The sequence below is a fragment of the Hemiscyllium ocellatum genome, chromosome 37, assembly GCF_020745735.1.
Source record: "Hemiscyllium ocellatum isolate sHemOce1 chromosome 37, sHemOce1.pat.X.cur, whole genome shotgun sequence".
Lineage (NCBI taxonomy): Eukaryota > Metazoa > Chordata > Chondrichthyes > Orectolobiformes > Hemiscylliidae > Hemiscyllium > Hemiscyllium ocellatum.
Genome location: NC_083437.1, coordinates 37,535,611 through 37,558,522, shown reverse-complemented (window position 1 = coordinate 37,558,522; position 22,912 = coordinate 37,535,611). Strand labels below are relative to the sequence as shown.

General features: G+C 45.0%; 1 protein-coding gene across 8 annotated transcripts in view; it reads left to right on the top strand.

The window, feature by feature from the left end:
* The window catches only part of samd11 (sterile alpha motif domain containing 11), a 321,180-nt gene that overhangs the window by 241,109 nt on the left and 57,159 nt on the right, over positions 1-22,912 (top strand). For all 8 annotated transcript variants that reach the window (XM_060852148.1, XM_060852146.1, XM_060852147.1 and 5 more), the window contains one exon: positions 6,425-6,569. In XM_060852148.1, the coding sequence (XP_060708131.1) occupies positions 6,425-6,569 (145 nt within the window). The remainder of the gene's footprint in view (positions 1-6,424; positions 6,570-22,912) is intronic.

Below are 22,912 nucleotides of genomic sequence, written 5' to 3'. Positions count from 1 at the left end.
AGCCTCATAACCTGCACATTTTGGACCGTGGGAGGAAACTGGGACACCAGGAAGAAAGGTAAAAACAATGACTGCAGATGCTGGAAACCAGATTCTGGATCAGTGGTGCTGGAAGAGCACAGCAGTTCAGGCAGCATCCAACGAGTGTTGGATGCTGCCTGAACTGCTGTGCTCTTCCAGCACCACTGATCCAGCACCAGGAAGAAACCCATGTAGACACGGGGAGAATGCGCAAACTCCACCCAGACCTGAGGCTGTGAAGCAACAGTGCGAACCACTGAGCCACCCTGAAATTCTGAAATTATTGTGACATTTTTGCTTTATTTTAGGTAATATATCTTGATTAGCTCAGTTGGCTGGGTGGAAGGCTTGTGATGTAGAGAGATGCCAACAGCTCAATCCCCACACCAGCTGAGGTTACCATAAAGGGCTCTCCTTCAACCTCTCCTCTCACATGAGATGTGGTGACCCTAAGGTTAAACCATCACCAGTCATGTCTCTCTCTCTCTCTGACTCTCACTCTCTCTCTCTGCACGGTGACCCCATGCTAAGTCAGGATTTTGGGGGTCTGTGTTAATTCCCTTCATTCAACAGTGAAAATGGGTTTACTGACTTTGTTAAAAGGATGAAGTTTACTCAAACTTGGAGGAGTAAGTGACTGGTAATGTCACTGGGTTAGTAATCTAGAAGTAATGCTGTGACGACGTGGGTTCAAACCCAATTGTATTTAATGCAATGAATAAATTTGGAATTAAAAATTAGTCTCAGTAATGATGACTATGAAACCGTTACCAATTGTTAAAAAATCTGGTTAGGGAATCCCCTTAATAAAAGAAAGGATCAGGTCTGTGTGGTAACAAGCGTACAGCAATATGGTTGACTCTTAGCTGCCCTTTGCAATGACCTAGCAAGCCACTCAGTTGTATCAAGCTGTAATGAAGTCTAAAAGGGATGAAACTGGGGACCAGAAATGGCAATGGCAATGGCCATCTCACTGTAACACCTGGGCAATTGTCTTGATTAGAACGCTGTCCCACAAACTGATCAAGTTGTGGGCAAATTGTATTTTCTGGACTGTGTCGGGTGTTACCAGCTTCCGTCCTGTGCCACCAGAGTTGGCAGCACAGTGGTACACAGGGAGGAGGGGAGTGCCCTCAACATTAACTCTGCACCTAAGAAACACCGATCTGTCACCAAACCTGACCAATTAAATTTGCTGATTACTATACCGTTTACCTCTAGTCCACCATTCCCATAACAAGCTAGAGATTAAATCTGGTTCAGTGAAAAGTGCAGGGTGATGTGTACCATGAATATGAGGTCACATCCTGATGAAGCTACAACGCAGAATTACATGTTTGCCAAACAGCACAATAATGGACAGATCTAAATGATCCCACAATTAACGGATCAGATCTAAGCTCTACTGTCCTGTCACAACCAGTCATGAATTGTTTGGACAATTAACTCAAAGAAGGAGGAGGCTCCACAAACATCCGCACCCTCAATGAGGATAAAGCCAGCACACCGATACAAAAGACAAAGTTGAAGTATTTACATGCATCTTAACCCAGATGTTGGGTGGATGATCCCTCTTGGCTCTGTCGTGAGGTCCCCAGCCTCACAGATGGCAGCTTTCAGCCAGTTCTATTCATGGTGGAATGGTTCAAAGCACTGGATATCACGAGGGCTGTGTGTTTTGAGCAATAGCTTCAATCCAACAGCAAGGAGTTTGATACCACTATCCAAGTAATCTGGTTGATTGGTATTCTTTCGGACACTTTGGACATTCATGCCCTTTCTCCTCTGGCAATGCACAGTATGACCCATAATCATAGAGTCATAGAATCTCTATTGTGTGCAAGCAGGCCATTCAGCCCATCAAGTCCACACCGACCCTCCGAAGAGTATCCCAACCTGTAATTTCCCATGTCTAATCCACATAGCCAGCACATCCCTGGATACTGTGGATAATTTAGCATGGTCAGTCCATCTAACCTGCACATCTTTGGACTGTGGGAGGAGAACGGAGTACCCAGAGGAAACCCACATAGACACAGGGAGAATGTGCAAACTCTATACAGACAGCTGAACCTGGGTCCCTGGTGCTGTGAGGCAGAAGTGCTAACCTCTGAGCCATCGTGCTGCCCCTGAACAACTCACTAAGGCACCTCAGACACCTGATGTCACTTCTTCACGTATAATGACATTGCTGTTGCTGAATTACCGTTGAGCAGAGCCTTAACTGAGCCACCCATAATAAATTCTGTGTCTACAGTGGCAGGTTGAATAACTCACCACCTGATTCCTCCAAGCCTGTCCACCATCTCCAAGGCACTACTCAGGGGTGCGAAGGAATACACTCCACTTGCCTGGAGGCAATGTAGCTCCAACAATAGATAAATATCTCATCACCATTTGGAAAATAGCCGCTCACTTGATTGGCACCCTGCCCACTGCTTTGGACATTGTGCAGGAAGCCAATGACAGCATATGTATCTTTTATAAGACGTATCGTAGCAAGAATCCCATAATAGCACTTTGCAAACCTATGTGCTCCACCAGGGGACAGGGCAGCAGATGCATGGGAACACCACCATTTGCACGTGCCCCTGCAAACCTCCCCCCTTCCCGACTGTGGACTATATCATCATTCTGTCATTGTTGCAGAAGTCAAAATCCTGGAGCTCCCTTAAAGCCCTGTGACCCTACACCATGTGGACTGCAACACTTTAAGAAAGCTGCTAACACTATCATCTTGAGGGTATTTAGAGAAAGGCATTGAATACTGACCTTGCCAATTGCACCCTCCTCCCATGAAAGAATTTTGTAAGAATCTTAACTGTCGCACATTGGAAGGACATTATCCCGACTCCTGTGTAAAATCAGGTATTGCCTTTTACAACTTCGGTATTTCAAAACAGCTGTTCCCTTTGCCCGTTGGGAAAACTAAATTTGTTTTCCAGCAAGACCCTCATGATACCGTGATAAATCTTACCCTGGGACGCTGAGGGCGACTGGAGCATCCTCCTGTCATCTTTCCTTCCCCCCGCCCCCCAACGCTCCCACTGCCCAAATCCCCGGAGATCATCTAATGCAGAAGAACCGAGATGCTGGACTGAAAAGGTTTCTGAGTTTCACATCTTCATGCAATTGATATCATTCCTGATCCCTGCTGCTCATCCTGCTGCCAAGTCCCACTTCCCTAGCATCACTGTGCTCATTGGCTTCCAGTGAAGCCATACTTTTAGCTTAGAAATTCTCATCCCTGTGTTCAGGATGCTCTCTTGGCCTTGCCTTCACTCATGTCTGCATCTTTCCAGTCCCATAATCTTCTGGGAAATTTGCACACATTTAATTCTGGCCTTTTGGGTGTCCCCCACTTTCTGTTCCACGCGTGGTAACCATGCCTTTAGTTGTGCTAGATCTAAGTCCTGGAATCACCCCTCTACCTCACCCTCTTTTGCTGAAACCTAGGTCTGAGGGGGGGATAATGCAGAGAAGAATAAAGTTTTAGATTTGCCAACTTGTGAAAGTATGGCTTAACAGCAGGAGATGAGCAAAGAGATTAAACTGAATTCTCCCAGCTTTAACAGTTTAACAATGTTATTTTCCCAGAGCATTCACTGGTTCTGAAATTGATTGCGTTCAGTTGGCTTTCGATAGAATAATCTTTAATTCATCGTGTTCCAGCTCTCTCATTCTTCAGATGTTGGCCTCATTAACACCAGTAAAAGCTCATTTTACCCAGTGCCGTAACCAAGACTCACTGTTCGAATGGAAATGACAGGAATGAAATTGATGGAGTGGAAACATCAGTAAACTCTTTTTAATTGGCCCATTTTCACATGACAAATACCAGGAGCATAGGTTTAAGGTGACAGGAGGAAAATTTAAAGGATGTGTACGCAGCAGGTTTTTTTATATGCAGAGGGTGGTAGGTGCCTGGAACCTGCTGTCAGGGGGAGGTGGTGGAAGCTGAAACAGTTGTACTGTATATGAGGCATTAGACAGACACCTGAACAGGCAGGGAATAGAGAGATAGGGACCATGTGCAGATAGGATTAGTTTAGAATGGTTGGTACAGGCGTGGTGGGTCTGTTCCTGTGCTGTACTCTGAAAAAAAAATAGATTACTTACAGTATGGAAACAGGCCCTTCAGCCCAACAAGTCCACACCAACCCACCAAAGTGTATACCACTCAGATCCATACTCCTACATTTACCCCTTCACCTAACACTACGGGCCAGTTCACCTAACCTGCACATTTTTGGATTGTGGGAGGAGACGGGGAGAATGTGCAAACTCCACACAGAGAGTTGCCTGAGGCGGGAATTGAACCCAGGTCTCTGGCACTGTGAGGCAGCAGTGCTAACCACTGTGCTGCCCACTACGTTTTAACAAACTTCTTACAACCCACTTTTGATCACCTGGCCTAATATGTCCTTCTGTACCCTGGTGTTATATTCTGAACTAAAACACTCCCATGAAGTGCTTTGAGATTTGTTACTCCAGTGAAATGTTAAGTAAATACAAATGATTGTTGTCTCAGTCCTAGATTATGCAGCACTCATGAAAGGACTTACGCCAGCTTCCAGTTCAAAATAACTGGGCGGCACGGTGGCACAGTGGTTAGCACTGCTGCCTCACAGCGCCTGAAGACCCGGGTTCAATTCCCGACTCAGGCGACTGACTGTGTGGAGTTTGCACGTTCTCCCCGTGTCTGCGTGGGTTTCCTCCGGGTGCTCCGGTTTCCTCCCACAGTCCAAAGATGTGCGGGTCAGGTGAATTGGCCATGCTAAATTGCCCGTAGTGTTAGGTTAGGGGTATGGGTGGGTTTCGCTTCGGCGGGTCGGTGTGGACTTGTTGGGCCGAAGGGCCTGTTTCCACACTGTAAGTCTAATCTAAGTCTAATCAAAAAAACCTAGGGGCACTGCCTCTTTGAGGGAAGAGAGGCATGGTGGCTCAATGGTTAACACAGCTGCCTCACAGCGCCAGTACCCAGGCTTGACTCCAGCCGCGGGCAGCTGGGTGGAGTTTGCACCTTCTCCCGTGTCTTGTCGGTTTCCTTCTGGTGTTGTGGTTTCCTTCCACAGACCAAAGGTACCCAGGTTAGGTGGGTTAGCCAGGTGCAAATACCCACAGTGTCCAGGGATGTGCTGGCTAGGTGGATGAGTCATGGGAAATGCAGGATTACAGGGTGGTATTGTCTTCAGAGGGTCGGTGTGAGAAATGCAGGGTTCAAGGGATAACGAGTGGTGGGTCTGGGTGGACTGCTCTTTTGGAAGGTTACTGGAGCAACTGCTGGGGTAATGGTAATGTCATTAGATTAGTAATTCAGAACCCCAAGCTACTGTTCTGCGATGTGGGTTTGTATTCCATGATGATTGAAGGTGAAATCTGAATTCAACAAAAATTCAAGAATAAAAACTAAAGCTAGTTTAATGGTGACTACATAACCACTAACAATTGTTGTAAAAATCCAACTGATTCATCAATGTCCTTTAGGGGAGGAAACTGCCATCTTTACCTGGTCTGGCCTACATGTGACTCCCGACCCACAGCGATGTGGTTGGCTGCTAACTGCCCTCTGGGCAGTTAGGGATGGGCAGTAAATGCTGTCTTAGCCAGTGACACCCACACCCAGTGAATGAATAAAAAATGTTAATAAGATCAATCCTAACTGTTAGCAACCATCATAACAATCCATCCATGCCACAACAACAACTGGCATTTCTGTAAGACATCCTGCAGAAATACTACCAAGCAAACTCTGATCCTGACAGAATTCCAGATCGGACAGCACAGGGAGCTGAAGGTGAGACCACTGGACTTGGAGCTTTTAAAATCAGGGATGTGCAAAACCCAGAATTAGAGGGGCGTGGAGATCTTGGGGGGTGGGGGGGTGTTGAGCTGCAATAATCAGCCAACCCCACCAGGTTGTCACATCCCTGAACACTGTGAGCAATTTCCCATGGCTAGTTCACCTAACCTGCACATTTTTGGATTGCGGGAAGTCAATTAGGATGGTCCAGAGTATCTTTGTAGAGACCTCTTTAGTAATAGCCTGCATTCCATGTTAGTCAAATAATGACATAACACGTTGAGTGAGGCTCTGTTATCATTCTGCCCACTTCTGCAGATGGGATATATTGGCTGTAGATTGCCGAGCTGGGGTGGGGGAGTGTAAAGCTGGGATCACAGAAATCCAAAAAGCTAATGTTACTGGGAAGAGCTGAGACCTTGGTAATCATAAATGCAAGTGTTTCAGACTGAAAACAAACACTGTGTGCTGTTCAATGTGCGATGGCTTCTGGCAGTGTATTTATGGTGCTGGTGAAGGGCTGAAGTATTCATATATCTTAGCTGCTGAGGCGGGGAAATGCCAAATAAAAGGAAAATGAATGTTTTTGCCTCCTCGCAGACCTCCTGAGGGCACGTCAAGAAGCAGTCGTTGCAGTTCGGAACTCCAGTACCATGGAGTCTCACATTCCATCTTCGAGTAATTCATCGAGTCAGAGGAGGAAGCAGGGACTCCCCCAACACAGGGACGCACACTTTAACGAGAGGTCAGTGTCCATTCTGTCATCACCTTGTTGCAACAGGCTCCGTTCTGTGAATACCGAGGTATCCATTGCCTGATTTAGTCATTTGGAATTGTTTGTCTTAAGGAGAAATCCACATTACTCTCTGTGAGAGGTAGTGGCAGCATTTGGAATTGTGGCAATTTGTTTGTTTTTTTTGTTTCCAGTTTTTCTGAAACAGTTGTTCTAACTATAGGTGTGAACCTATGCCAATCCCCGCACCCCCGCCTCTCAAATTGGAGACGGTTCAGAAAACACTTGCCAGGATGGTGCCGGGAATGGGTTTGAGTTATAAAAATAAGCTGGGACTTCTTTCACTAGGAGAGGAGGAGGTTGACCTTTATAGAGATTTATAAAATCATCAGGGGCATGGATAAGGTGAATAGCAAGGGTCTTTTCTCTAAGGTGAGTGGAGTTTGAAACTACGGGGCATATTTTTAAGGTGAGAGGGGAAAGTTTTAGAAAGGAAATGAGGGACAGGCTTTTCACACAGACTGGTTAGTGTGTGGAATGAACTTGCAGAGGAATGGTGGATGCAGTTACAATCACAATGTTTAATAGACATTTAGATACGAATATGAATAGGAAAGCTTTGGAAGGGTATGGGCCAAATGCAGGCAAGTGGGACGAGTTTAATTTGGGAACCTGGTCGATGTGGACTAGTTGGACTGAAGGGTCTGTGTCAGTGCTGAATGACGCCATGACTCTCCCACATTTATTTTCTTGTTCCATTTAGCTGCATTTGCCATGGATCGGTGTCTGACGCACTACCATGAGTTTTAACAGGTTGCGCACTAAATATTGGTTTTATCACACTGAGAGTCAGAGTCCTAGAGATGTAAAGCACAGAAACAGACCCTTCAGTCCAACTTGTCCAGATATGCCACAACAATCTAGTCCCACCTTCCAGCACCCGGCCCATATCCCTCTATACCCTCCCTATTCATATACCCATCCAGATGCCTTTTAAATGTTGCAATTGTACCAACCTCCACCACTTCCTCTGGCAGTTCATTCCATTCACCCTCTGTGTAAAAAGGTCACCCCATAGGTCTTTTGTTGCTCCTCGGATGAACTGCTGTGCTCTTCCAGCACCACTCATCCAAAATCTGGTTTCCAGCATCTGTAGTCATTGTTTTTACCTCTTTTAGATCTTTTCCCTCTCACACTACTTGACTGATATTTACATTCAGAATCATTGAGACATTCAGTGGGGTTTTGGAAGTGGAAGATTTTGGCACCTTTAGGAGTGAGAGGTGAAGAGAATTGATACTAATCTGGCATCAAAGATTCATGGAGCAAGGATGCAATGAGAGCAGTTAGCAACTACTCAGCACCTTTCCTCTGACAAAATGTCCATAGGTGATGAAATGGGCATACGATTTGACATGAAGTCGAAGGAGGAGGCTGGAAGACCAGTCATTGAAAGTTTAAGGTAGAGACGTGGGTTTGAGAGACGGTGAGGTTTAGCAAGGGGATGCCAGAGTTTTATGGGCCTCAGACAGCTGAAAGCTGACAGATGGAAGTAAATGACTTGTGAATAAAAGAACCAAAAGGGAACAGTATTTTGTTTCCTCAAATTTACAGCAGAACCTTGAGTTGCTACCCTTAGAGATGAAAAGCAGAATGAACCCCCTGCAGTCTGGTACAGTAAAGTCCTTCTGTTAACTTCAATAAGGCTATAACCCAGTAAGAACAGTTTATTCAGACTTTTTCTCTCTCTCTCTCTATTTTGATTATTTGTTTTATTTTTCTTGCTTGCAGTTTGGTCCTGGGTAAGCATACCCATCTCAGCCCCATGCTCACAATATACTGTGCACCCGACAGTGATTTTTAACAAAATGTTTTTATTTTGCTCCTCTCCTGTTTCCACGTAAAGCTTGGAGAGTTAGGGATATTCATGTGAAGTGGTTTTTGATCCTGGTTCACTGCTGTAGCTTGCAGGCTCTCGGCATTTAAACTGTGTAACTGTGTGTGAAAAGTAATTTGATTTCTACTTAGCCGGGGAGTAAGTTGAGGTTGGTGTGACCACAGACTGGAGAGGCAGCATATGCTTGTCTTAGCTGGCTACAATCTGGAGTGGAACTCTTTCTTTTCCTGGGAATGTCTACCCTTTTAAGTACTGAGTATCTACACTGCTACTTTCCCCGAGTTTAGTTTTAACTGGCTGTGTTGGAGCGATTCTCTTAGACAGCGTTTTGGCTGAACAAACTATGGGTTGGGTGCCCTGTTTGGATGCTGTTGACTGCCACATAACACTTCACACACAGCAATCTGGTTTTGTTTACAAACGGAGTGGCCAATCTGCCCACACCAAGATTCCTTAACCAGCTGTTGGAATGAATGAGCCATTCCCGCTGATTGTTGAGGGAAGAATGTTCATTGGAATTAGGGCCGTGGTTTAAGCATAAAGGCACTCCCATTTAAGATGGAGATAGGCAGGGATCTTTTCCCCAGAGGTTTTGGAGTCTTTAGTAGTGGCAGATAGATTCCTGACTCATGAGGGAGTCTGAGATTGTCAGTGTTGAGTTTGGAATAGAGAGTATATAGTGAAAGCTTGAGGGACTGAATGGCGTGCTCATGCTCCAGTTGATGTATTAATATGGGACTCCTTGCTCTTTGTATATCCACCAGTATAATAGGCAGAGGGGGCCTCAGTATTAAGCATCTTTACTCTCAGATGTCTCCTCTGATGCCAAATGTCCCTTTAGAAATAAGACGGTAAGAAATAGGAGCAGGAGTAGGCCATTTGGCCCCTCACGTCTTCTCTGCTGTTCAATAGGATCATGATTGATCTGACATTTCTTGCCATTGGTATGTCAGACATCAGAGCCTTGAATAGATCTTTTTTAAAATTTTGTTTTTTTTAGGTTGAAATTCTTTCTTAACATCAGAGAAGGAAAACGCACGATCAGGAAGGGGTCTTTCAGCCTCTCAAGTCTGATCCATTGTTCAGCCAGATCACGGCTAATCTGTGCCTTCACTCCATGTACCCGCCATGCCTAAACCAACCAAAATCTATTGATCGTCTCTTTTAAATTTTCGAGTGAGCCTCAGCGACACGTTCTGGGTTTCCGCTGGGTATGACCATGAAGGCTATAAGAGCTGTAGAATACCAGGACAGTGCCAGGAAGGTACAGGGTGATTAGACCCACGGTGACTCAGCGGTTAGCACTGCTGCCTCACAGTGCCAGGGACCCGGGTTCGATTCCAGCCTTGGGCGACTGTCTGAGTGGAGTTTGTGCATTCTCCCAGTATCTGCATGGGTTTGATCTGGGTGCTCGGGTTTCCTCCCACAACCCAAAGGATGTGCAGGTTAGGTGAATTAGCTAAGCTAAATTGCCCCTAGTGTTCAGGGATATGTAGGTTAGGTGCATTAGGCAGGGGTAAATGTAGGGGAATAGGTCTGGGTGGGTTACTCTTCGGAGTTGAGTGAACTTATTGGACCTCGTGGCCTGTTTCCACACTGTAGAGATTCTATGATTCCGTTCTGCTAAAGGCACAATGGTACAAGAGTTTGTGTAGCAGTGACAACAAAATGCTAAGTCCACTTTTAAAGTATGAGTTTGCACAATGATGTCTTCTTCCTGTGTCACTGTACATACAGCGGGGCGGCCCAGTGGTTAGCACTGCTGCTTCACAGCGCCAGAGACCTGGGTTCAATTCCCACCTCAGGCAACTGTCTGTGTTGAGTTTGCATGTTCTCCCCATGTCTGCGTGGGTTTCCTCCGGGTGCTCCGGTTTCCTCCCACCAACCAAAAATGTGCAGGTCAGGTGAATTGGCTGTGCTAAGTTGCCCGTAGTGTTAGGTGAAGGGGTAAATGTAGGGGAATGGGTCTGGGTGGGTTGCGGGTCGGTGTGGACTTGTTGGACCGAGGGGCCTGTTTCCACACTGTAAGTAATCTAATCTAACACACACACAGCCACGGGGGATTTGAGGAAAATACTGCTGGACCCGCTTTGGGTGCAGTCGTGGTGTGGGTCAATTTAAAAAAAAGCATGACTCTCAGAAATTCTCACAACTGTAGGGACAGGGTCTGAGCTGGCTGGTCAGAGTTGATGTACTGTGCATGTGTAAATAAAGGGAGACTCACTGATGGGGTACCGACCTCCTCCATGGACTTGTTTTAGTCATGACGAGAGAAAACAAGTATGCTCTTAAAAAAGGGGAAAAGAATTTGAAGGATTGGGTTTATGATTTTGTTAACACAAATTCTTCTTGTCATAGCCAAATGTGGCCTGTGTTTCAACCCGATTTAACTCACTCCTTCCCAGCCTGCTGTGACTTTTTCTGTGTTATTTACCAGTTATGCAAGTGGCTTTCTCAAGTACATCTGCAGAAAGGCTCACGTTGAGGGGAAAAAGTGAAAGAAATCTTTGAAAGTGACCCGTTGTCACTGGGACCATTAAGGCAACAGAAGGGATAAGACCATAGGAACTGGAGTAGGCCATTCAGCCCCTCTGGCTTGCTCTGCCATTCAATAGGATCATGGCTGATCTGACATTCCTCACATCCACGTTCCTGCATTTTCCCCATAACCTTTAATTCCCCTCCTGATCAAGAGTCTATGTATCTCAGCCTCCTAATATTGTTGATTTTAAGATTATCCCGATAACCCCAGAATTTTCACAATCCGGGGGGTGTCCGAGATCGGAAATATCAGACTCGGGCTGAGAATCGACGGCAGAAAACCAAACTTCAAATGAGTCAGTTGTGAGTGGCATGGTGTTGTATTCCAAAAAAAATGTTGACTCAGTCCAACGCTGTGTGGACTGCCTTCATGAGGCAGCTTACTCCACACAATGCGGACAACGTGAGGTGACGTGTGATGAATTATAGCTTTCCTTGTGTGTTGTGGTGTTTAAAAGCTGTCAGGAATAGGTATGTAATAAAATAGATGAATGGCTCCCACTAAACAAATGTGAAAGCAGAGACTATCAAATTAACCACTAAATGCAATACCTTTCCATCAGATTACAGAATGAAATCGGATTAAAGATTTACAACTATGATGCAGATTTAATAAATCAAATACTTTGGATGTGTATGGAGCTTTTATTATTGATTTTATTTTCTGCTTATTCCAAACGAAGTTACTTTGGTTTTAGCCTCATTTATTATCTGTGCTTTTGAAATCATTTCTTCATCTCTATCGCATGTTTTTAAAACAAAACACATTGACTAACAAATATTAATATGTGGCTTGCTTTTGAAGAGCAGAAACTCAGGTGCTGGGGTTTTGGAGGGAGGCAGTGTCCACTTAGAGTCATAGGGATGTACAGCATGGAAACAGACCCTTCGGTCCAACCCATCCATGCCGACCAGATATCCCAACCCAATCTAGTCCCACCTGCCAGCACCCAGCCCATATCCTTCCAAACCCTTCCTATTCTTATACCTATCCAAATGCCTCTTGAGGGGGAGCGGTAAGACTGTAAAGGGCAGGATTATTTTACAAGAGAGAATTGTAGAACACAGCACGGAAGGAGGCTATTCAGCCCATTGAGGTCACATGGAGCCTCCAAAGTTTATCCTATCCAGACCCAGTCCCCTTTTATATCTCATAACCCCACATTTACCATGGCTAGTCTACCTAACTGGTTACAAAGACCGAACATGTGCAGAAAGTCATGATTTGTGACACTACAGTTAGCTAATTAAAGCTTTCCAAGAGCTTTATTAGTTTTATTTTCAGAAAAGACCTCTTGTTCATTCATCAGCAAATAACTCTGATTTTTGTCATTGACGCTCCTGAATAGGTTAACATCGCTACTTTTCCCGTAGCATTATATATCCACACTTTCATGATTGCATTTTTTTCCAAGAGAAATCTTTGACAGGCCAAAAGCCAGATTGGGAGGGTCTATGTAGCAATCAGACACTCCCTTAAAATTCCATCTGTGTGTCCTGGGGAGTGCACCATAGGGAACAGTCTGAGTTGCAAACAGTGGCGGGGATTCTGTGTTTTGCTTTTTCAAAAAAAAGGAATAATTGCCCACAAAGGAATTCCTGGTATTAGTTACAGCAGCAATACAACCCTCAGCATTACAGGAACAATACATCAGCAACATCGACCCAGTCAAGCCTGGTCCTCAACTGGTTATAACCGTTCCTGGACTTAAATCGCTTGTCAGGGTCTGAACATTAATGGTTACATTCGTTTTTTTGTTATTTAAGACAGTCTTGCCTATTGAACAATATTGGTTAATGTGTATAACACGCGAGACAGTTCTGTTCTGCCTCTCCTCCAACAGCATGTTTAACTTTGAATAGATCAGACCGTTTGCCATCTTTTTATTGCTTAGCTTCATCTGGTGTCTCAGTTATTTATAATTACTTTGTGTTTCGCTTTTTTGCTTTTGGTGACCCAAGGTAAAGAGATGTCAGTCCTGAGGAACTGAACAGTTTTACATCCAATATTATTCTCAGCACCGCCGTTCGCTCTGCCCCAACGGTATTTCTTAATCATGGCTCTTCCAGAATATTCTCGCCATTGTACTAATAGAACATTGCCACCTTTAACACTAGGGCTTCCACATTTTAAAGCTGTGCAGAAGGGGAGCCCTGTTCCCAGTGGGTTAGGCTTGGCCACGGCACCGTTGGTAGAGGTTGAATAGGTTAGGATTGTTTTCATTAGAAAAAAGGAGATTGAGGACGGATCTGATTGAGGTCTACAAAATCATGGAGAGTAGAGACAGGGTGGATAGAGAGAAGCTTTTTCCCAAGGTGAAGGATTCAATAACGAGAGGTCACGCTTTCAAGGTGAGAGGTGAAAAGTTTAAGGGGGATAAACACGGCAAGTACTTTACACAGAGGGTGGTGGGTGTCTGGAACATGTTGCCAGCAGAGATGGTAGAGGCAGGCACAGTAGATTCATTTTAAGATGCGTTTGGACAGATGCATGTGTAGGTGGGGAGCAGAGGGATACAGACGCTTAGGAATTGGGCGTCATGTTTAGACAATGGATTTGGATTGGCTTGGAGGGCCGAAGGGCCTGTTCCTGGGCTGTAAACCTTCTTTGTTCATTCTGACATCGGGGTCTGAAGGTTGAGGGGGCTACGTGAATGACACTGCCCTGTCCAAGATGTTGACTCGCGGCTGAAACCTAAAACTGAGGCCCCCTTTCAGCCCTCAGGTGGAAATAAATGCTTCCACGTAACTACTGGAGGTAAAATAGGGAGAGGTCCTCATTAATGCCATGTCCAGCGTCCCGAAGGCAGGTTATAAATACAATTTATGGAATCCTGCATTGCACACTTTGTGGTTGCTAGGCTTAGAATCATAGAATCCCTACAGTGTGGAAGCAGACCATTCAGCCCATTGAGTCCCCACCGAAGAGCATCCCATCCCATCCCTATAACCCTGCATTCCGCATGGCTAATGCACTCAGCCTGGACTCTACAGGTCAATTTAGCATTGCCAATCCACCTAACCTGCACATGTTTTAGTTGTGGGAATTAACCTGAGCACCCGGGGGAAAACCACACAGACACGCAGCCAATGTGTAAACTCCACACAGTCACCCAAGGCTGGAATCAAACCGGGATTCCTGGCGCTGTGAGGCAGCAGTGCTAACCACTGAGTCACTGTGCCACTTCCTAGATGATCACAGTAACTTGGTTAGAAAAGTACTGTAAGGTGGGATGTCCTGAATAGAGTTCTTTTCATCTCTCGTTTTCTCTGTTTCCTTTCTCCTCTCTCCTCCCTCTCTCTCTCCTTTTTTCTATCATTTCTTGTTTTCTTTCCCTCCTCTTTCTTTCTTTTTCTCACTCCCTCTCAGTTGTTCACTCCCCTGGATGTGTAAGTGCTGATGTCTAAGGGCATTCTGTTGAGGTGAGGGAATAATATTGAAATGCGAAGGACAGATAGTATTGGAAGAACAGAGTGGACATAAAAACTGCAAAACATATCCTTTGGAACTGATTGATGGAAGAGGCAGTATTGTGTGTTAACCTGATCTTCTGTCTAGTCCTCTTGTCTATGTACATTTCAATAGATGCCAAAGCTTTTCAACTTAATTGTCAGTTACTGCGCAGCAGTACAGTGGTTAGGATAACATATTGCGGCTGTACAGGATGTTGGTGGGGGGGCACTTTTGGAATACTGCATGCAAATCTGGTTGCCCTTCTACCGGGAGGATGTTGTTAAACTTGAGAGAGTTTAGAAAACATTTCACAGAATCCCCAGTGTGGAAGCCGGCTGCTCAGCCCATCGAGTCTACACGGACCCTATCCCTGCATAACCAATGTCTAACCCACCTAGCCTATAATCCACACCAGGTGCTTTCCTTCACTAAAGCGCAATGGTGAAAAGGATGTTGCTGAGTTGGAGGGTTTGAGCTGTAGGGAAGAGGCTGAATAGGCTGGGGCTTTCTTCCATGGAACATTGGAGGCTGAGGGGTGACCTTATAAAGTTTATAAAATCATGAGGGGCAGGAATATGGTGAATAGCCAAGGTCTTTTTTCCCCAGGGTAGGGGAGTCCAAAACTAGAGGGCATAGGTTTAAGGTGAGAGAGGAAAGATTTAAAAAGGAACCTCAAGGGCAATTTTTTCACACAGAGGGCAGTGCATGTATAGAATGAGTTACATGATGAATTGGTGGAAGTTGGTACAATTACAAGGCATCTGGATTTATAGAACATCTGGATGGGTATATGGATAGGAAGGGTTTAGAGAGATATGGGCCAAATGCTGGAAAATGGGACTAGATTAATTTTAGATTTCTGGTCAGCACTGTTTCTGCGCTATATGACTCTATTAATGGTCCTGTCAAAAGTCAGGAGCCTTCATAAGTGTTTATGATAGCCTTTCAGTGTCCCAGTCATGAGCTGAATATCTGAAATGATCCTCATCAAAGTCTGGACTCTGATGGTTAACATGTTAAGAGTTACCACTTGATGCCAAAAGGATTCTGATATTGTGTAACTTTTCCTTAACCAGCCTCTGTGTCTAGTTCCATATGAATCCAGCACCCACCCCCCGGCCACCCAAACCCTCCCTTTCTGTCCCCAGCCTTTAGCTGGTACAAGCAACTCTGTCACCTTTGAGAAAAGGTCATGCAGTGAAGTTACAGAATCATATTTCAAAGCAAGAATTTGGGACCAAAGATTTGCATTTGTGAACACTGAAATGCTGAAGTATGTATCAGACAGACCTCACTTGGAGAGTAATCAGTGTTTCAAATGGTCTGTTAAATAAAGCAGTCAAGACAAAACACCAGCATCATTCAGAATGAGCATTGGGTTCTCGCATTTGACTGTCAGGATGTGAGAGCCTGAATAGGAGAATAGGGTGTTAGAGAGAGAAGAGGGTACAAAAAGGTGGAATCTCAATCAGCAGTTTGACCCTTATTTAACCTTGAAGTCAGCTGATTCAGTGACCTTTGTTCCAAATGTGAACATCCCTTGGGGCATTTTGGCAAGACGTCTGGGAAAGTGGGGCGACCATATTGGAAGGTGACCGGCAAGGGGGTGGGGAGAGGGCTACAGGCGGCAAAAGCTGACAGCTTGTCTGGTGGGACTGTTCCCTGTGATTACAGCTAATTACAATCACATGTACGCCTCCTCCTCGCCATTACCATGCGGGTTTAATTGAGTGTTATTCATCTGCCGGCTGTCCAGGAAGATAGAAACGATGGGTAGGCTGCAATTGCTCAGGCCCTGCGGCCTGCCGGGGGCTTGGCTAATTGTGAGCCCTCAGAGATTAGGGCGGGTGATTACGCAGTTCAAAGTGTAATTACATAAGCAATGCTTGGCTGCTGCCCCCGGCTCAGAGGCTAAGGTCACAAGCTGCGCTACCTGAGATTAATCTCAGCTGCCAGCAAGTGCAAGGTACTCGCAGAGCACTTATGTGATTAGCATTAACATTCAGTAGCACCAAATCGATTAGTAGCTTCTCTCAGACAGTCCGTGCCGCACAATTAGTTTAGAGCTGCAATGGGAGCATCTTTATTACAGTGCCATCATTTTCATCTTGTCAGATTTTAACACCCTCAATATTAACAACTGACAATCAAACGCCTCAAATCAAAACAGATTTTTAGGGACAGATAGATGACCCAGCTTAAGAAATGCCTGCTGCTGCAAAATTTTGATTTGAGTATTGTGCTCCCTTGGATTTTGCTCAAGAGAGATGTGTGTTTTCAAAGCCTTTTGTCTCTCACTCATTAGGACCAACACGGGAACGCCAATCTTCAGATAACGACACCAACTTTTATGACAGGAGAGAAGGGTTCTAATTGGTTGACAAAATTATTTGGTCAGCTTGGAGAAGCTTCTGGTCAAATTCAAGAAAGTTGCAAAAGCACTGCACATGTTCCTTTAGTTTACAAGGAATGGGTTCCTGTCTGTGAATATCTGTCACTTGCGAGTGTAAACAAGCAATCTGTGTCTCTACCTGCACTGTAGGGATTCTTTCAACCCACTGAGTCTGCACCAAGCCTCCGAAGAACATCCCACCTAGACCCACCCCCCATCCTCGCAACATGCCATGGCCCATCCACCTAACCTGCACATCTCTGGATTGTGGAAGGAAAACAGAACACCCGATGAGATCCATGCAGACGTGGGGAGAATGTGCAAACGTCACACCCACAGCTGAAATCTAACCCAGGTCGCCGGGGCTATGAGGCAGCAGTGCCAACCTCTGAGCTATTGTGATGTGAGCAAAGATACAAGCACAACAGATTCACTAATGTTGTTGGTTTTGCAGCTACAAAGGTGCACGGGATTGTAATGCCTTTTGGAAAAGTTGAAATCTGCACACCACTCTTTTTTTTCCATAACATATATTTTCTCAAGAACTGAGTAATTTGTGGATTGTTGAATATCTTGACTGTATAGCGGTCTCGTGAAAATACCTGGTTCACTTCCGTGGCCACTGATGGTATGGTGGAGTTAAGGTGTAGCTCAGATGGGACTTAATGGGATAGTGAACAGTCTTAGGGGCCAAATGGTCTCCAGCTCCTATCTGTTAGGACCAGCTAGTGTATTCATCGATAGTCACAGGTGAGGTGCTGGAAGACTGGAGGTTGGCTAACGTGGTACCAATATTTAAGAAAGGTGGTAACGATAAGCCAGGGAATTATAGACCAGTGAGCCTGACGTCAGTGTTGGGCACGTTGTTGGAGGGAATCCTGAGGGACAGGATGTACATGTATTTGGAAAGGCAGGGACTGATTAAGGATAGTCAACATGGCTTTGTGTGTGGGATACTTTGTCTCACAAACTTGATTGAGTTTTTTGAAGAAGTAACAAAGAGGATTGATGAGGGCAGAGCAGTAGATGTGATCTATATGGACTCCAGTAAGGCGTTTGACAAGGTTCCCCATGGGAAACTGATTAGCAAGGTTAGATCTCATGGAATACAGGGAGAACTAGCCGTTTGGATACAGAACTGGCTCAAAGGTGCAAAAGGTGGTGGTGGAGGGTTGTTTTTCAGACTGGAGGCCTGTGACCAGTGGAGTGCCACAAGAATCGGTGCTGGTTCCACGACTTTTTGTCATTTACATAAATGATTTGGATGCGAGCATAAGAGGTACAGTTAGTAAGTTTGCAGATAACACCAAAATTGGCGGTGTAGTGGACAGCGAAGCAGCTTACCTCTAATTACAACGGGATCTTGATCAGATGGGCCAATGGGCTGAGATGTGGCAGATGGAGTTTAATTCCGATAAATGCGAGGTGCTGTATTTTGGGAAAGCCAATCTTAGCAGGACTTGTACACTTAATGGTAAGGTCCTGGGGAGCTTTGCTGAACAAAGAGACCTTGGAGTGCAGGTTCATAGCTCTTTGAAAGTGGAGTCACAGGTAGATAGGATAGCGAAGAAGGCGTTTGGTATGCTTTCCTTTATTGGTCAGAGTATTGAGTACAGGAGTTGGGAGGTCATGTTGCAGCTTTATAGGACATTGGTCAGGCCACTTTTGAAATATTGCATGCAATTCTGGTCTCCTTCCTTTGGAAAGATGTTGTGAAACTTGAAAGGGTTCAGAAAAGATTTACAAGGATTTTGCCAGGGTTGGAGGATTTGAGCTACAGGGAGAGTTGAACAGGCTGGGGCTGTTTTCCCTGGAGTGTCTGAGGCTCAGTGGTGACCTTCCAGAGGTTTATAAAATTATGAGGGGCATGGATAGGATAAATAGACAAAGTCTTTTTGCTGGGTTGGGGGAGTCCAGAACTAGAGAACAAAGGTTTAGGGTGAGAGGGGAAAGATACAAAAGAGACCTGAGGGGCAACTTTTTCACTCAGAGGGTGGTATGTGTATGGAATGAGCTGCCAGAGGATGTGGTGGAGGCTGGTACAATTACAACATTTAAGAGGCATTTGGATGGGTATATGAATAGGAAGGGTATGGAGGGATATGGGCCAGGTGCTGGCAGGTGGGACCAGATTGGGTTGGGATATCTGGTTGGCATGGATAGATTGGACCGAAGGGTCTGTTTCCATGCTGCACATCTCTGTGACTCTATGAATCTATGTCAAAGTGTTGAACAACTGATTTTGCCAGTTTGCAGGGAAAGGGCTTAGGACACCTCATGTCATTAATCTGTGTTCATGATATTAGTCGCTTTGCACTTTGGTTTTGCCTGCCCAAAGGAGGGAGTTCTTTGCCCTCAGAAACTCTTCTGAGAATTATGGTGAGCGGGGTTCCCATGTATTTTCCCAAGTTCAGATACAACTTGAGCAACTTGTGACCAGTGTTTTGGCAACATGGGATTGGTCACAATGCAGAGGACAGCCAATCAGTCCCTCATATCTGTCCACAAGAACTATTCAGCAAAGCGTTCTCCTCTGCACCTTCCCCTTAGCCCTGGTTTTCTCCTCTTTGTAGATAAATTTCCAATTCCCTTTGAAAGTGGTGACAGGACATGCCCCCACCCCACACTCAAGACAATGCATTCCAGAGCTTAACTACACACTGCATGGCACCTGAGAACAGAGTCAGGAGGTCATTCAGTTCCTCCAACCTGCTACTACACCATCCCATCTTTTTATCAGGCATAGCATTCCTGATCACCACAAATCACTTTTTGTTTTAGAAAACAAAAGTTCTTTACTCTGAGCTCTTGGGAAAGACTTGAGATCTGTAAGGTCTGTGGATGCCAATCCTCCTGACATCAGGGGGACAGGTCAAGTTGCCAGTGCCCCAGAGGACTAAAGCCTGCTCTCTCAGTTGAGGGAGATGACAAATGATGATTTAACCTGATGGTCACCACAGCTCGGGCAGAGGCTAATGTTAAGAAGGCAGCACTTTTGTGGTAACCCCAGCTGATGCAGGCATTGAACTGTGCTTCACAAATCAGCCATCCAGCCAACAGAGCTAACTGATATCCTGCTGGCAGTAGCAACAGTTTATCTCGATGAAACCCCTTGTGATTTTCTTCACCTATATTTGAATCTCTACTTAACTCTCTGCTCTAAGGATAATCCCAGCTTCTTTAGCATCTCAACATAACTAAAGGGCAAGTTGCATTGCAGAATACATCAGGTAAAGTTGCACATGTACTTTCTGCACCTTTTCACTGAGACCCATTAGCACCACCCCCTGCACTTTAAATGGGGTCATTTAGCAGCATATTCGTCTGATTTAATGAAATGTGGAAAGCGGTGAATGAAAGACAGTTATTTTTGCTTCAGAGGTGCACTGTTTATAATTCATGCTTCCTGCAATAATTGCCTCATTAAGCGAAACCAAGCCACGAGGATAAATAACATTTAAATGTAAATTAATGAACAACAGGCAGCTAATGAGGTCTGGCCAAATTTTGTTGAATATCTTTCCATGCTCTGGCTTTAAAACAATGCAGAGGAAATAGTCAATGATTAAGCGGTATAATTTTTGCTACCAGGTCTGTCAATGGGTCAGCAATGGATCAAACTGCACCTTTATTTTTAAAATCAGACCACCTTCTGTAAAGGGCAATGGTAGTATCACTGGGCTAATAATGCAGAACACTTGGCTAACGCTACAGGGGATGCGTTTGAGTTGCACCGTGGCTGGTGGTGAAATTTGTATTCATTTGATAATATGGAATACAAAGCTAGCCCCTAATAATAACAGCCTTCAATTGTCATTTAAAAAAAATAAACATCTGGTTCACTAATGTCCTTTAGGAAAGGAAATTTGCCATTCTTAAAATAAAACAACTGGTGATTGAAATGAAATGAATTGGAGAGCTGAAACAGATGTGCTTTGTGGAACATCTATGTTCAATCTGTCAAAATGACCCCACACTTCCAGTTGCCTGTTACTTAACACACCACTGTGCTCCCCAGCTAACGTTTTACCTTGGGTCAGCTGCAGTGTGCCACTGAGGCTCAACACAAAATGGAAGAATAGCGTCTCTTCTTCTGCTGAGGCACCTTTTCTAGTCTTTGATATTGAGCGTAACAATGTTAGCACATGACCACTCCTGATCACCTACCCCACAACCCCAGGTCCTGTCCAGTCATGGGTTGTATTCAGCACAGCCAACCCATTTCCCCCTGGACATTGTCCCCATCATCACCCACATGGCTACACTTTTTTTAAAAAACCCGAGAGGACTGCGGATGCTGGAAATCAAAAACAGGAACAGAATTTGCTGGAAAAGCACAGCAGGTTTCACAGCATCTGTGGAGAGAAATCAGAGTTAATGTTTCAAGTCCAGTGACCACATTCAGAACTGAGGTAGCTGGGAACATGTTGGTTTTTATGCCGAAGAATCTTTTTTGTTTGTCCCCGGCTTACTGTCAGCAATCCCTTTGTCTGCCTGCCCTTTTTTTCTCACTGGACATTCTCTTTACGTATCGTCCAAAACCCCCGTCTCCCCAAGCAGCACAAATACCACCATTTTCTAGTTGCCTCAAATCTGCCCATCCTTGCCTAGTCTGGCCTCCATGTGACTCCAGCCTGGCAGCAATGACTCTTAACTGCTTCTGGGTAACTAGAGATGGCGATAAGTGCCAGCACTACCCACATACCTCAAATTACTAAAATGGAAATTGCCCTAACGCTGGTCAAAACTGCACTTTTGTGGAGTAATGATTCTTAAGTCCGCAAGAATATCGTTCACAAATCTCTTACCCCTCAATCCATTGACATGTGGAAATATTCCCAATTGTCCTTTTTATCAAAATGGCCCTTTACTGTTTTGTTCCTCACAAATTCATTTTGCATCAAGTTGCTTCTAAGGCTGAGAGTCACTGAAATTTCCATCAGGTCCACTGTTTCTGACGCTTAACAATCTTCAGTTGTCATTTACCCTGTGGCACAACGTGCTGGAATGTCATGTTCTGTATTCCCTAAACTTTGGAATTGTAATGGCTGTCAGTCTCGATCTGTTATCACTCCATCGGTCACCTTCTGAAATGGGAGTGTATGAAGGGCCACAGGAACAGGGGGCCATCACTCAGCCTCTCAGGTCTGTTCCACCATTCAAGTCAGATCATGACCGACTTTTGTATCTCAACTCCAGCTACCCTGTTTGGTTCAGTAACCTTTACTGCCACTGTCTGACGAAGCCAATCAATTTCAATTTTGACATCTCCAGCGGACTCTCACCAACCTCCTGTCCAGTCACTAAAGCTTCTTAATTATTGGTGGGGACAGAGAAAATTCCATATTTCCATTGCACTTTATCAATGAGCATGCCCTCCTGTATCGCCCCCTGTAACTGCTTTGCTGTCAGTTGGAGGTTGTGCACTCTTGTGTTGAGCTCTTCCACTAGAGGAAATAATTTATCTTGATCAATCCCATCATGAAATCCCCTTTCCATTCCTTAGAATGTCATTAAGCTGATATTCCTGTTGAGGAGTGAAGATTTTCCTGGCTGTACATTGGATTGAAGCACTCGAATACTGCTTTGTTTCTGAATTATTCTGAACTGTACACCGTGTGATTATGGAACTGGTTCCTACTTCCTATCAGCAGACAAGCTGTTTAACTGTGGAGTCTTATCAGGCTGCGGGAAAGAGTGGGGAATTGGGATTCATTGAATAGTTCTTTCAAGGAACTAACACTGACTCGATGGGCTGAATTGCCTGCTTCACTCTGAGTCTAAATAGCTGAGTCCAGAGTGCATTGATTTCTGGTCTTTATTCTACCAGGACCCAAACACCCAAATCCAGGCTGACCCTCCAGTGCCGTCCTGAGGAGTGCTGCACTGTCAGAGCTGCCATGCTGTGGAGGAGATGTTAAATCAATGCCCCATCTGCCTCATGGGCAGGATGTACAAGATCCCACAGCACTATTGTAAAGAAGAGCTGGGGAGTTATCCCTGGTGTCCTAGTCAGTGTTTATTCCTCACTTGACAACTGGTCACTATTGCATTGCCATTTGATGGGATCT